This window comes from Morus notabilis, unplaced genomic scaffold (assembly GCF_000414095.1).
Source record: "Morus notabilis unplaced genomic scaffold, ASM41409v2 Scaffold314, whole genome shotgun sequence".
Lineage (NCBI taxonomy): Eukaryota > Viridiplantae > Streptophyta > Magnoliopsida > Rosales > Moraceae > Morus > Morus notabilis.
This window is the reverse complement of record NW_010360279.1, coordinates 389,499-405,354: the sequence shown is the minus strand read 5'-3', so window position 1 is coordinate 405,354 and position 15,856 is coordinate 389,499. Positions and strand designations below refer to the sequence as shown.

Genomic DNA, 15,856 nt, shown 5'->3' with positions numbered 1-15,856 from the left:
ATATTCCAATATGAGTAAATCCTAAATCTAGCGTGCTAATATATAAAAGGGCTTGCAATAATTTCAGCAAAATTATTATTTTTTTAAATAGAAAGGTATACCGATATTATAAACATAAGTAATGATTAATGCATCTATTTTAAGCCATAAGAAAATATAGGAAAGATAAATATATATACAAAATACAAATATATTATGTAAGACAGAACATGGTGATTGAGTGTATGTATGGTTCACAAATTTTGAAAATTCTTATAATTTTAAAGAAATGGAGAAAAAGAGAGGACACAAAGAAAGCAGAAAGCAAGAGTTAATTATCTAAAAGGGCATATGGCCATGGCGTGTCTTTCGTCTTGGTGTCCTTCGTCCTTGCAACGTCCCACTACTCATTTCACCCTTTTCTCTGATAAAGGTTTCTTTTCTACTCCAAATTCCAACTTCAAATTTTCATACTTTTAAAAAAAAAAAAAAAATAGCATCAGTTAATATTAGATACTACTGTTATGGGAAAACTTATTTGTTACTGCGTAATTTCTTCAGGGACAGGTAAACTTAGGCAACTATGTGGTGTGACATGTTCCAAGAACAACGAACAACAACAACAACAAGAGGAGGGAGACAAATGGTATCAAGATTTAATACGTTTTTAAGTGTTAATTCTTCTGTTTTTATTTTTCCTTTGAATTTTGGAGTGAGGGAATGCCAAAAATCTGAAGATGGGATTATTACCATTGCCTCTTTTTGTTTTTTTTTTTTATCTCCCTCTTTCAAATGTTTGCTACGTGGTTTTTCAGTTTAGGCATTCAAGAAGAACGCCGGGGAGTTGGAGCCAAGAGGAGGCAAATTTTAGTTGGAATGACAGTGACTTTTGCCGCATTCTCTTTTAAGCCAATTATTTCTGATGCATCAGCCGACACCGGTAGTACTTATTTTAACTTTTTAACAAAACATAAAAGATAAAAAAAATGTTTTAACTATCTTTCTCCTCTGAATTTAGGAAGTGAAATTGAGTATCGCCTTTATTTTATTGTTCTTATCTTACAGATATTCCAGAGGGTTTTCGTATCTACATTGACGGTGAAAACAAATTTAAGATATTGATTCCCGAAGGTGAGCTGAATCATGTGTGGGAGAATTTTTGTTTTGTTTTGTTTTTTATTTTTTTTTCTATCCTAATTTGTGTTAACAAAATTCAACTCACTGATAGAAAGACGGATAATTCACACGCCAATTAAAAACTTAGTAGAGTTAATATTTGTATATAATTACTGCTTGGAGGCTTAGGTTAAAACTTGATTTAGAATTTAAATTCATTTTGTTTTGGTTGGTGTGTGTTGTGTGAAGGGTGGCGAGTGGGTGTTGGAGGAGGAGACCCAAATGGGTTTAAGTCAGTAACTGCTTTCTACCCAGACCAAAACACTAGCTCCAATGGTAATTTCCCATTTATTGTTAAATCTCAGTCAAAGAATTGAGTTCTTGTGTGAATGATAAAATCATTCATTACTTGATTTAAATGAAGCAGTGAGCGTTATAATAACTGGCATTGGTCCGGATTTCACAAAGATGGAATCATTTGGCAAAGTTGATGAGTTTGCCGAGACACTGGTGAGTCTAATCTCAGTCTCATGCCTCAAAATTGTGCAATTTTTTGTTATGCAAATTCGAAATTTGTCCATACCAATTTCCAAACAGGTGAGTGGATTGGACAGGAGCTGGCAAAGACCACCTGGAGTAGCAGCCAAACTCATCAATTCTAAATCAAAAAATGGTAATTGCATAATTTGCATTACAACCTTTGTATTTATCGTGTTCTTGCACAATACTTGTGTGAAACCCAAAGTGAAAAGAGTGTTTGAGAAACTTGCTAAATAATAATAAATGGAATCTGACTTAGAGAACTTGATCAGGTTTTTATTATATCGACTACACGCTGCAAAATCCCGGTGAAAGTCGCAAATACCTGTTCACGGCGCTTGGCATGGCATCCAACGGCTGGTACAACAGACTATATACCGTCACAGGACAGGTATTGTTATACATCTACATTTGTGCTCGTGCTTCCCTTTTGTTGATTGATATACATTAATTAATATGCAAGATTTTGCCTCTCCAACCTTATATGGTTATATTTGGATGCAGTATGAAGAGGGGGATGTAGACAAATACAGTTCAATGATTGAGAAGGTGCGAACAAAATGATTAGTTTAGGTTTGCTTAGAATGGTAATTATATGTGGATAAAACTAGGATTTCATATTTGTCCTTGGTTTTTGCAGGCAGTCACATCCTTCGGGTTTACTTGACAGTTGACACTAAAAACTGTTTCTTCGCATGGATAAAAACTACTTTGTCCAATCCATAGTTACCGGCAAAGATTATGCTTCTGCGGAATGATGAGCAGAGTTGAGGGATTTGTAAATAAAATTCTTCGAGCAATACCCGTCCGTTACACTTGTGAACACCAGAGCTTGCAATTATTGGCATAATTTAACATTCCATTCCAAAATGTCAATTATCGGTAATACATTTTACATCGTCATTGACAGTAACAGTTTTGAGACACAAATCAATAATTATGTAGTTTTTATTCTACCGCTACACGTGTAGTTGCATTACCAAACTCCATAAATTTAGTGCTTGCTTAGTACATGAATATAAGCTCATAATTTTAATTCTGTTACATTATTTTTTTCTCACCAAAAATTTAAATTTTGAAAATCATAATCAAAACTACTATTTGAACCCAATTTAAACCCATATATCAGGCCGACACCTAGTTTTATTCTACTGCTGCTCGTTGCTTACAGATTTTAAAATTCTTCAAGGAAAAAAGGGGGGAAAAAAGGACAAACATGAAACTTCACCATTCAACACCGTTAATTCAGAAAACGTAATGAAATTTCCTTCCTTTTTCTTTTTAATATTTTAATATTAATACTAGGATACCTTGAAGGAAGGCCCTGAAATAGAAAAGATGAATTATTATTACACACAGAAGGAAAAAAAAAAAAAAACTTTTTTAAATAATACCTGAAGCTTCTCCTTTGGTTTTGAAGCCAGGCTCCCAGATCATCCAGATCATAGGAGTTTTGAGCTTTCGTGGGGGAAAGAAAAAAAAAAATCCTACAACTGATAAGCACAAAAGTCATATCACATTTTTGACGACGGACCGACGCGAATACACGTACACCAGAGACCCTATACACCCAAAATGCTGGGAAACTACCCTATAAAAGAATCATATGTTGATTCTAACGTGTTGACTTTTTTTACATAAGTCTTATTCCTACCCGGGTCGCCAGAATCCACTTCTAGCATACCCTTCAATGCATGACAGCTCCGACCACTCGTCGTGAGCAATGGAAGTTTACAAGTGTTTCGATACACTAAACAGAAAGGTCCTAGAGGAAGAACAGCCCGCATCCTCCACAATCCTTCTCCACCAACAGGAGCAACGACTCTGACATCTGACTTCTCTGGTGAGCATCATGACTATGTATGACCTGCAAAATAAAAGAAAAATAATACTATACAACCGTGTCACTAATGTGAGAAACACCGTCACAAGAACACATTTATTCATTCCTCTTTTCTTTCTCACCAAATATCATCACATGTCAAAAAGAACTATACTAATTTCCCAATAAAAAAAAGAAGAAAACAAAAGAACTATACCTCTAGAATGCAAAACAAATAATTTGCAAGGCTAGATTCGAAGCCTGCCACTCAAGTAGCAGTTCCGCTGCTCTTAGTCCTGCTGCAATCTAAGGATACCTGAAAAACAAGAAACCGTCTCAAAGTCGCTCTTCCAAGAACAATGACTCAGCAGGAGATCACACTAACCTCAATCAACCCCTCACCCAGTTGTTTGGTCAGAACCGCCACCTTGCACGTACTGAGAAGGAGCAGGAACTATAAACTGTGGTTGTGCCATAACTGGCGCTGCCATACCTAATAAAAACCATAAATTTCCAGTCAGATAGCCCTACATGGCAATAACATTAATATTGATTGAACATCTACAAAGCTCAACCTTCCATTTTCCCTGCCGTACATTGAGAGAATACCTTTCCCAAAGAGGTCAGAGTCAATTTTTGATAGAAAAAGCTAGAGAACCAAGTCTACAAAAAAACTAAAAAACCAACAAACGATTTGATTTCTGATCTCCTTTAGGAAGAGGTTATTGTTATGGCAATTTATATTTCACAAGATGCCTCCCAAAAAACAACATTTCGTCACAGAAATTTTACCTGTGGGATAAGGTGATTGAATTGTAGGCATAGGCGAAGTTGTCAAAGCATTAACACTGGGTCCACCAAACTGCACAATTTGATGACCAGGCATTGCATATCCATGCATGGCTGTATAACCCTGACCACTAGGAAGAGTTTGACTCACTTGTCCATAAGGATACATAGCCGTGTTAACTGTCCCAGGTAACCCATATATCTGAAGGTATTGCTGACCCGTATAAGGATTGTAACCACCCTACACGACAATCAAGAAACAGGGTAACAAATCAGAAGTAATGATGCTGGTCATTGCCAAACTCATTAAGAAAACAGGTATTGCAATTCTTTGCCGTCATTTTCAGGGAACAGTGACAGACCTGTGGATACACATAATCAGGCCCATATGTTGTATACCTGAACAGGTTAAGAAAAAACATTACATTACATTTTATGCAAATTTGAGAGGGTGACATTGAGATACGACCAGACCTTGCACAAAAACATGCTTCATAATTCATTGTGACAAAAGGACCAAGGTTTCCTAACTACAGTCTATAACGTTCCTATTCTATGAACAGTTCTCTCGTGTATGAGATCAATTAGTAAAAAAGTGAGACTAACAACTCAATCCATGGTCCTTATCAAACAACACCAGTTATAATCTTGCCTGCTCAATAAACATTGATCTGGGGCACATATCCTCCGCAACTAACACTTTTTGAATTCCTGCAATTACCAATCACACCATGTCACATCACTGTAGTCTGGACAAAACCAACCCTGACTTGAAAGGGAATGACTAATTATTCTCATGATTATTCAAACCGGTAATGAATGTTGTGATTGGTATATGCCACATAAAAGAAAAGAAAGAAGCGAAATAGTTGCAAAGGAGATGCACCCAAATAACCTAACTGGTTTGTGGCCACTAGAATACTTGACCCGGAATGTCATTATATCTCGTACATCTATGGAGCCTAAATTAACGTCCAACATAGAGTCTACATATAACCTAGTTCTGCCATCCACTCCCTACAAGATTCAAAAGCTATACATTTCCATAAACTACAACATTGAACTTGATTCTTGAGTTAATTCCAGATTGAAGTGTTTATCCATACTAACAACTTGTCTCTAGACGCATAACTCACCCATACTGTGGATACATTAGCCCTTGGTAGCCGTATGAGAGTGGTTGCTGGTACCCAAAATTTCCAACATAAGTCCCACGAGCAGATTGCACATTTCCAACGTATGGGGTGGCAGGTCTGGGACGTCCTGTAACAAAAGAAATTTTTTTATCATTATCCTTCACTTTGTGTATGATCTTATCTTTCAAAAGTTTGAACTTGAAGCTCATATTTATCGATTAAGAAAGCTAAAAACCCAAAAACAAGATAGAATACCATAGGGCATAGGTGGCCTTGGCCGCCCGAGCGAAGCAAGATTGCAGTTGGCACGCCTGCCGTCGATAACTGGAGCTGGATCGGCGCAGGCCCTTCTAGCAGCCTCTGGTTCCCGGAAAGTCACCTAAACCCTCCATGTAAATACAGACCGGAAAAACCAAGTCATTCTATAGTCAAACCAAAAAAAGCACGCAACAAAGGGATTCACGGATAACAAAATGCAAATTCCCACTTAACAGGAATAGTACTACCATTGAAAAAGTGAATTAATTAGCCAAAAAATGACATTTAGAATCCAAATGGCAGTACTTTTAACAAAACAGATCAGAAGCAGGTGAAAAAAATACAATTGAGAATGCGAATAAATTTCATTTGGAATCGAAATGGCAATGATTATAAGAAAGCAGATGATCCAAAGCAAATTAGCGTCTCCGTATTCCGAATACGATGAAAAATCAAATGACGAATAAAAAACAATAAAAGAAAATACTCACAAAACCGTAGCCTTTGGATCGACCGGTATTCTTATCGGTGATAACGACGGCCTCAAGAATCTCGCCGAACTGCTCGAAGTATCGCCTCATGGTATCGCTCTGAGTCTCCCAGGCGAGTCCTCCGACGAAGACCTTGGTGTATGTGGTGTCCCCAAACGGCGAATTCAGAAACTGGTGATATCCGGAGCTCGAACTCGACCCTGAACTCGGTCCCGGAACTTGCTGGTGATGATACGCCATGAAAGAAGAAGAAGAAGATTCAATTGTGGCAAAAGGTGATCGGATCGAGAACAGTGTGATAGCTAAGTGATACTAAACCCTAGAAAAACCCTAAATTGGGCGGCGGAGATATACTGGGAATCCATTGAATTCCATGAGATTCGAGGGAGCAGATGAAAGGGCGATTCCGATATCTAGAGAGAGAGAGAGAGAGAGAGAGAGAGAGAGAAGAACAGTGATTGATCGATTTCGATAAACCTAAGAATCGCAATAAAGAAGAAGAAGAGATGAAAAATAAAAATGAAGAAATGAAATAAATATGAACAAAAAAAGAAAAAAAAAAAAGGAAAGGGAGAAAAGAAAGGGAAAACCCTAAATGGGCCAACAAGAAGAAGAGGAGGTCGGTGAAAGTGGTGAGAATGGAGGTTTTTTGAGTTTATAATTTCTATTAAAAAAACGGAAAGGAAATTAAAAAATTTTAATTTTTTTTTAAAAATAAGATAGAAATAGAAAAGCTAAAAAGAAAAAAAGGGTTTTCTTTTTTTTTGGGTTTCTTTCTTCTTTCTCATTTCATTCAGTCTTGGCTCTCTGCCTCTGGCACACCTAAAAGCAAAAGCAAACTATTATGAAATTAGAAAGAAGAAATAATAAAAATAAAAATAAAAATAAAAATAAAAATTACTACAACAACAAACATCCAAGTTGGGGAACAAGCAAGCAAAAACATACACACTTTGATCAGCATCTACTATATGGTCGAATGTTCATCTATTTTCTTTTTCTTTTTCTTTTCATTCCAAAAAAGAAAGAAAGAGAAAATAAAAAAGGGAAAATGAAAAAGGAAAGCAGGAAGGAGGGTGGCTGAGTCAAGAGTGTACTGCAAACACAATAACACAAAACACGGCCAGCTTGGAAGGGTGCGGCGCGGGCCCCATTTCTGTCTCAACCTCAACCCTTCTTCACCTCTCCTCTCTTTCTTTCTTTCTTAAACGCTAATATATTTTCCTATTTTCTTTCTTTAGATAGATAGGATAATTTAAGACCTATCTCGTTTAAGGAGTTATTTGGTTTAGATATTCGTATCCTGATTTAAATTATAGTTTATAATTTATTATAGTATTTTTTCTCATAAAAAATACACGTAAATTAAAAATGGTTTTAATCTCATTATTCTAATCCATAAATCAAACGTCTCTTAAGTTAAGAATTTGAGTTAAAATATAAATTTATGTGAAAAAAATATTATAACAGAAAAATTTTAATTTATTTGTTTATAAAATAAAACATTGTAATAAAAATTTGAATTATGATTCGAATTAACAAAACGAACGAGACCTAATTTTTTTTTGGAGAGTTTCTCAGTTAAAAAAAAAAAGAATAGTAATTTTATATTTTTAACTGTTATATTTGTATTAAAATCTATTTATTTTACATACATTTTTAATTTGATGTGATTTGGACAAAATTTAACGGTCAAAAATTGTCCTCATCGAAGAAAGTCCCTTCTTTTTTTAATCGATTTATCCCTTAAACAAAACAATATTATTGGACATCATTTAATGATGAGCACTGAACACTATTCACTAATAGAAGGTGAATCTCATATCTACAAATTAGACTCTTTTTTTATTAATAGTGGTATTTAATTATGGGGGAGCTTCTCTCGTAAAACTAAAAAAATAAAATTATTGGTAATTTTATTTTTTTAACTATTTTCAATCGTCAAATATGCATTAAAAATTGTCTATTATGCATTTATTTTTAATTTCATTTAATTTTAATCAGATCAACGATTAAAAAATTAATCTTACCGATAGGACGGTCAACAGTTCTTAACACTGGTGGTATCCGAATTTTTTTTCTCAAAAAAGTAAAAAGAAGACCTTTTACCATATAACTCCTTGTTATTTTTGCCACTCATGAATGATATATTACGGTCCCGTTCATTTTACCGATTTGAGTTTATAATTTGAGTTTTATTACGGTAAAAAACTCTTAAAAATAGTCACATTAAATTTTTTTACTATAATAAAAATTATTTATATAAAATTACATTTTAACTCGAATCAATAAATTAAACAGGCTACGGACTTTAGAGTTTCACTAAAAAAATTTTCAGAATAATTAAGCCCTCCTCAGTAGTTTTATGCGGGTTGTTCGCAGTTCGTACAAGGAAATCCAAGGCAGTTGTTAATCCAACACGGTCCCGACACGGATCACGACTACGCTTACGCTTTCCTTCTGCTCTGCACGTTCCTATCTTAGCTCTTCCTTATCCCCACCTCTGTACATTTCTTAACCTTTATTTTAATATTTTCCTCTTTAAACAAAAACAAAAATATAAAATATAAAAAAAAAGACGTGATTACGTGCCAGTTTTTTAATGTTTTTTTTTTTTTTTTGGAATTGGAATATATGTATTTTAATCAGTCGTACACCCACAATGTCTTTCCTTTTCCAAAATATAAACCCACCTATGTGATCTTTGATTTTTTTTTCCTTTTTATGTCAAAGATATAGAATAAATATCTATGTTCTTAGTAAAGAAGAAAAGAAAATGGCTAAAAATGCATATTTACTTCAATGCAAAACGTCTGGCATTGACTTATAGTATACATGCGATAAATTTTAGTAGTCAACACCACACACGAATAAATTGTGAGTTTCACAATATGTATTTACATTATAATAATTCGGCATCACATTTTATTACTTTCACTAGTATTCTAACTTAATTAGTTGCAATTAACGACATATGGTTTCTACAAGAGACCTTAAAATTGAGTTTTACCAAAATTGAGTTTTACCTGTGTGTACATATGGCTGTCGTGTAAATATATATATATATATATATATATATAATTCCGTCGTCTATTTGAGACAGAAGCTATAGTTACGTATTGATAGGAGAAAAAATAATTAAAACAAAAAATGGTTTAGAAAGGAAAGAGAGAGAATTATAGTTGGATAAACCTGAAGGAGGTGTGTTGATGTGAGTAAAGTCAAGAAAGGGACCCGCAGAATGGATGATGCAGGTTGTGAATGTGACATGAATGAATGAATGAATCATTCATCATTTCCTTTCATTAATCGGGTAGGTGTGCATTGTCACCTTATTTTAAAGGGTACCGTTCTTATGTGAACATTCCCATTGAAACCCCCAATACACGCCTCAACTTGTTGATGACTACGCTCTAAAATATTCTACATAGCATAAGAAGCGGGTGACCCTGGTAACGTATCGTTTAATTCACGAATTTAAATTTTTAATTTAAATTAAGATATAATTTTTTATGAGAATTTTTAACTGTAATAAAATTATAATTGAAAACTCAAATTTATAAAATGAACGAAATCATAGAGTATGAGAAGATTATTTTTTTCTAGCAATTAAGAGTATTGTTATTTTTAATGTAAAAAAAAGAGAGAGAGAGAGAGTTATATTGTTGGAAAGTTGAAGTTAATTTTGTTAAAAAGGAAAAATAAATTAACTATTATGAGAGATTTGATTAGAATATCTTGATAAATTTGATTAAAACAATTTTTGTGATGTATACTAAGAGAGACATATGATTACATAAAATTAATATGGACAAACTAAGTAAATGTTAACTTTTTATTATATAAAAGTACTATGTAAGTATGGTGATGTGGGACATCCGGTATATTAAATAATGTTGTTTAAAGTTTTGTTAAATTATTTTGTGTTTTCGTGCAAAACTAGTTTTTTTTTTTACCTCCTCCTTATCAATTATTAGTAGACCCGTGAGTCATGACATTAATAACCCCAATCACTAACCCTCTACGTGCGAGGTTTTTCTCATTTTTTTCTATTTTTAATTTTTATTTATTTATTGTGTAAGTTGTAACTGCTCAACTTGGGTATATTCTCAATGATTTAAACCCAAGTCGACACGCTTCAAATGGCCAACGTTTGGATTTATTCCTTAACACGAAAACAAACATAAAAGGTCACCTTCATCATCCCAAAATAAACAGCTTTTATATATTCAGATGCGTCGTTTTCAAACCGAACTACTGGCTGGGGTTTGGGTTTGCTAGTCGCCCAATACAGGTGTATTGGGCTATAAGTTCAACCGCCGTTCTGCTAGGGCTTTGTGATTTAAGGGACAATAAATATTTTAGACAATTTATGATTTTTAATTCTTACATTTAAAATTTAAATTTTTTATGAGAAAAAAATACTGCAGTAAAATTAATTTGACGTTTAGTTCATGGATTAGAATAATGTGATTAGAATTATTTTTGATTTATGTGTATTTTTTATGAGAGAAAATACTGTAACGAACCACAAACCATGATTCGAATCAGGGAACGAATCCCCCAACCAAGCAAAGGGCCTTTAAAGTGTATAAATTTGAATTCTTACGTTTTACTCTTAATAATTTTTTTTAGTCAGGTAACTATATTAGTCAAAAAGGTATTTAATTTATAGTAAATGATAAAAATTTACTCATACACTCTAAAGATAAGTCTAACAATTTTCTTGAGAGAAAAAAATTATAAGAAATCTTCCTCATTAACTTAGCTCTTTATTGTTATACCGTCATATTTTTTTTGTCTTTTCAAGTGAAAATAATAAAAGAAATTAAGGGTAAAAATCTTATTTAAGAAAACTTGTAAATTCTTGTGTCCCTTATGTGAAGGGACATTCCTCTAGATTTTCCTTTAAGGGGCACTTATTGAATGTTGAATCTCAACTCTAAAGAAATTGTTCACTTAATGACGAAGTATAAAAGTTTATGTCCTTTTCAAAATACTATTTTATTTATGAACTTAAGAGGGAAGAATTTTATGAGAATAACATCAAACAAAAGGCGTGAGATGACAGGGCGACGTTTTCTAATTATCTCTACCACATTTGGGATCAAAGTTGTTCCTTTGCACTCGAGGAAAACAATAATGAGTACGTAATTTATAGTTGTAACTTGACTGACATAAGATTTGCACGTTCACTTTCTCTCATTTTATTAAGAAGTGGTTAAAAGTAGAGTGGCAATTCGTGTCACGTGTCGTATTTTAATAGTTTTTTTTTTAATTTACAGTCAACCCGAACACGATCCGTGACACAAAAATTTTTAAAAATCACAACACGACCACTTTACGGGTTAACACGACACGACACGAAAAAGACCCGTGAACCCGAAATTGACAAGAAAATTATATACTTTTATTTATTTTGTACATATTAAAAATAACTTAAAATTCATAGCACACTAAAATACAATAACATCCATTGAAATTAAACAAATAATAGTATAAGATTTTGAATATAACTATTATGATATCACAAGTTTATAATAAAATAAAAAATATGTAATGAAAAATATATGTATTTTTTAGTTTTTTACGAGTTTCGTGTCGTATTCGGATTAGATGGGTCTAACCCGAAATTGACACGTGTTTTTTGTGTCAATTTCATGTCAATCCAATTATGACCCGAATCTCTTTTTTCTCAACCCTAATTACCTGTGAAATTCGTGTCGTTTTTTAATCATGTTGTCGTGACGTGAACCATATTGCGGGCCTTGGTTAAAAGGTAAACATGTTTCTGTCTGTCTTATGTGTACAATAATTGCGTAGTTTTTGTACATAGATCACGCTGTACTGAAAAATGTATGCAAATTTGAACCCACAGTCGAAAGCTAGTATCGATAAAAATAAGCATGAATAATTAGTATTAATAATTAATAAATTAATCGTGCTGTTGGAGAACCTCTTTTTTCCCACAAATAATTCCAAGGAAAACTTTGGTCGTAGGTTGTCCTGCAAGAGTAGAATCCCGTGTTTAGTTATAGAAGATTGCCTTTGATCAATATCATGGCAGTATGTCCAGCAGAAAAAGAATATGTCTCACTAATATACATTTTATAGTAATAAAAAAATGATATCTCTTAATTTTCAACAATATATATATATATATATATATGAAGGACCACTTGTTAATGACATAACGACGTTTATAATATCATATATATATATATATATATATATATAGAGAGAGAGAGAGAGAGTAGGAATCTACAATATATTTGCCTTTGACTACAAGTTTCATCAAATTATAATTATATATACAATATTAGCCATGAACACAAGATTGAATTTTGTTAAATTAATGGTGGCTGCGAATTGATTAGAAGGAGTAAGCAGCTGCATTAACGAGTCTGGGTTGCAGCATTGGGCCTATAACAATGGATGGACAAACTGCTCTTTGCAAATTCCAATGCTTCAGCTTCTGCTATTGTTTTCCCTCTTGGATGTATATATGTAATTTACAGAAGGATAAAAAAGTTGAAAAGTAAAAAAATCAGGTGAGAGAAATAAAAGGGAAAGTGAGAGTTTTTGTTTTCTTTTTTTGTTTTAAGTGGTTGATAAAAGAGAAAATAAGGATGAAAGAAAATGTCCACACTCCACATAGATTTATTTTACTAGTAGACACTTATTTGTTTAAAAGAATATATTCTCCCAACTTATCTTTCTAAAGTAACAAAGATTTTAAGATGGTTGGTCTCAAAGGATTTTATAGCTTATTAATTTCCTTGTCAATTTTCTTCTCCTCAGTCCTCTTTATTAAGGGAAAAAAAAAAAAAAAAACTTATTGTAAACTCATGGTAGAAGGATCATGAGCATATATAGATAAGGGTACCTAAATTTCCTTGCAAAATCTGTGATCAGACCAACAATCTTCATCCATGGACTTATCCTTTGGCCAGTTGGAAGTTAAAACGGACAACCTAGAAAACGCTAGGGCTCATTTAAACGACATCACCCTGAAAACGCACCGCAATCAAAAATGAAAGAGAGGGAGGGAAAAAAACACAAACAAACATTAAAGGAAGTATCGACGACGATAGAAATTTATGACGAATATAAAACAATGATAAAACAAAAAAAACAAAAACAAAAGGTTAAAAACCACAACATACTCAAAAACGGGAAGCAACGAAGTAAAAAATGAACAGCAATGGTATAAAACGACAATAAAGTTAAAAACAACAACAAAGCAAAACATAAAACCAGATAAAACCGAGAGAATAAAGTATATGAGAACTGGAAATGGCAATGAAAAAGGATAGAAATATAATGCATATATCAACAACTTGCAATAGTACTGTCAATCAAATAAAGTAACAACAAAAAGGAATCAGAATGACAAGGAAACTATAAAGAAGACAAGAAACTACATACATAAAATATATAAAGAACTAAGGGCATGTTTAGTGCACCATATTGTATTGTATCGTATAATTTTACTGCATTGTATAATTTTTATACAATACGGTATTTGGTTGGTGGTATTATTAAATATTATACTATTTTTAACGTTATATTATTTTTACCATTGTAATCTATTTACGTATTAGTTTGTAATAAGATAAAATTTAAGCCTAATTATAACTTAATTTGACTCTAATCTTAAACCAAACCCAACATTTAGAGGAAGCAAGCAAGGGAGAAAGTAGAGTTGCTACATAGGGGTCTTTTTGCAAAAAAAAATTTAAAATGGGTCAAATTGTAATTTTAAAAAAATTAAGGGTCAAAAGTATAATTTTAAAAAAAGTGAGGAGTCAAAATATAATTTTGAAACAATGAGGGGTTAAAACATAATTTTCAAAAAGTTTAAAGGTCAAAATATAATTTTTGAAAAGTCAGGGGTCAAAATATAATTTTTTAAAAATATAAACCGAACATCACTCTGGTAGGGGTGGCAATTCGTGTCACGTGTTGTGTTCGTGTCGTGTTTTGATCTTTTTTTTTAATTGTCAGTCAACCCGAACACGACCTGTGACACGAAATTTTTTAAAAACCGCAACATGAACACGACACGACCACTTTACGAGTTGACACGACACGACCCGAAAATGACCCGTGACACGAAATTGACCCGTAAATCCGAAATTGACACGAAAATTGTATACTTTTATTTACTTTTTTACATATTAGAAAGAAATTCAAATTCATAACACACTAAATTGCAATAACATCCATTGAAATTAAGCAAATAATAGTATAAGATTTTGAGTATAACTATCATGATATCACAAGTTCATAATAAAATTTAAAATATGAAGTGAAAAATATATGTATTTTTTAGTTTTCGTGTCGTGTTCGGGTTAGGCGGGTCCAACCCGAAATTGACCCGTGTTTTCGTGTCAATTTCAAGTCGACCCCGAACATCTTTTTTCTCAACCCTAACCCACAAAATTCGTGTCGTTTTCGAGTCGTGTCGTCGTGTCATGACCCATATTGCCGGCCCTACACTCTGGTACTGAAACTTGACCCCAACATCAGTCCCAAAACCCAACCCCGAGCCTTGATGTTTATGAAATATTTTATATGTTTTTTGTTGTGTGGGAAAATATGGCAGACGCGTGGGCGAAGTATGCCGCGACACGTGGCCTTGATCAACCCCCACCAAGCAAGCAACCCTCGACGCTTGAAGACCCTCGACGCTTGCAAGCTCCTCTTAGTCCTCCGCGAAGGCTCCGGGACGGAGTCTAAGTTAAGACGACGACCCATTGTGGCGCCGACCAATTGCGCCATCGACGCAATAGGATGAAGATCTCTCGACCACAGGAAGTTGCCATCAAAGAAGGCAGTTAGGCTAAGAAGTACTGGCGACGAGGGAAACGTCCTTTAGGGGACATTGCGGGTTACGTGTACAAGTGGAGGGGGTCTGCGAGCATTAATTACGAACTGTCAGACTGCCCCCACAGGGGACAAGAAAGTGTTACGGAGAAGCACAGAGCCGTAATAGAAGACTAAACAGATTGGATGAACAATGCAAATTAGTGGGCTACGTCTGGGCCTACCAAAGGAGAGCACTTGAGTGCTTCTAGCTGTGAGGGAAACCTCCCGAGCGAAGGAAGCCCCAGTATATAAGGTGAAAGACCCCCAACGAGGAAGGGGTTCAGGAAAAAACGCAAGCTAAGAAAATACATTGTAAACTGTATCTTACCCAAAGATAAAGAAATACAAGATTACAGTGGATGTAGTTCTGAAATTTATAGAGTGAACCACTATAAATTCCCTTGTGTCATTAATATCTTAGGAGTTTTCAATAGATCCTCACACACAAATAATTCACCATTTCCTGACATGTCAAAATATATATACACGGCCGGTAATCCAAAGGGAAACCAAGAGGTAACCCGGCCGGTTTTTTGTTGGCGAAATTCGACCATCAACATTTTTAATATGACATTTTAAGTAAATTGCATATTAGATATCACGCTTTGTATTGTATTAATTTTAATTCTCATATTAAATTATAATGTGTAGACATTGTATTATTATTAAAATATCACTACGATTGTTAGATTTATCAACTCTACAAAAACATTTATCAGACATGGTTGATGGTTCTGTATAAAGCGCCAACACGTCGATCAAGTAAATACTTCATATAATATATTCTGAAATGAGCTTGTATCTCTTATCAGCAAAAAACTTCTTTATATTATTAAAAGTAGAAATAATTAAAG

At 33.7% G+C, this 15,856-nt stretch overlaps 2 protein-coding genes across 4 annotated transcripts; one reads left to right on the top strand and one right to left on the bottom strand.

Moving 5' to 3' along the window:
• Nucleotides 1–216: 216 nt before the first annotated feature.
• Nucleotides 217–2,674, top strand: LOC21407531 (psbP domain-containing protein 3, chloroplastic). Of its 2 annotated transcripts, none has more exons than XM_024164363.1 (10): nt 217–412; nt 541–625; nt 795–919; nt 1,045–1,110; nt 1,345–1,431; nt 1,523–1,605; nt 1,693–1,768; nt 1,908–2,026; nt 2,140–2,184; nt 2,276–2,674. In XM_024164363.1, the coding sequence occupies exons 1-10, from the start codon at nt 331–333 to the stop codon at nt 2,300–2,302; spliced, it is 795 nt and encodes a 264-aa protein (XP_024020131.1). In that variant the 5' UTR covers nt 217–330; the 3' UTR covers nt 2,303–2,674. The 2 variants fall into 2 exon arrangements, with proteins under 2 accessions (XP_024020131.1, XP_024020130.1); XM_024164362.1 differs by having other exon boundaries at nt 1,520–1,605.
• Nucleotides 2,675–2,891: 217 nt separating this feature from the next.
• On the bottom strand, nt 2,892–6,677 carry LOC21407530 (RNA-binding protein 24-B). 2 transcript variants are annotated; one of them, XM_024164302.1, is made up of 9 exons: nt 6,486–6,677; nt 6,132–6,353; nt 5,638–5,761; nt 5,383–5,509; nt 4,609–4,645; nt 4,250–4,487; nt 3,843–3,950; nt 3,675–3,773; nt 2,892–3,526 (listed from the first exon to the last, which is right to left on the bottom strand). In XM_024164302.1, the coding sequence occupies exons 1-7, from the start codon at nt 6,504–6,506 to the stop codon at nt 3,856–3,858; spliced, it is 864 nt and encodes a 287-aa protein (XP_024020070.1). In that variant the 5' UTR covers nt 6,507–6,677; the 3' UTR covers nt 2,892–3,526; nt 3,675–3,773; nt 3,843–3,855. The 2 variants fall into 2 exon arrangements, with proteins under 2 accessions (XP_024020070.1, XP_010094513.2); XM_010096211.2 differs by having other exon boundaries at nt 2,892–3,502.
• Between the last annotated feature and the right edge of the window lie 9,179 nt (nt 6,678–15,856).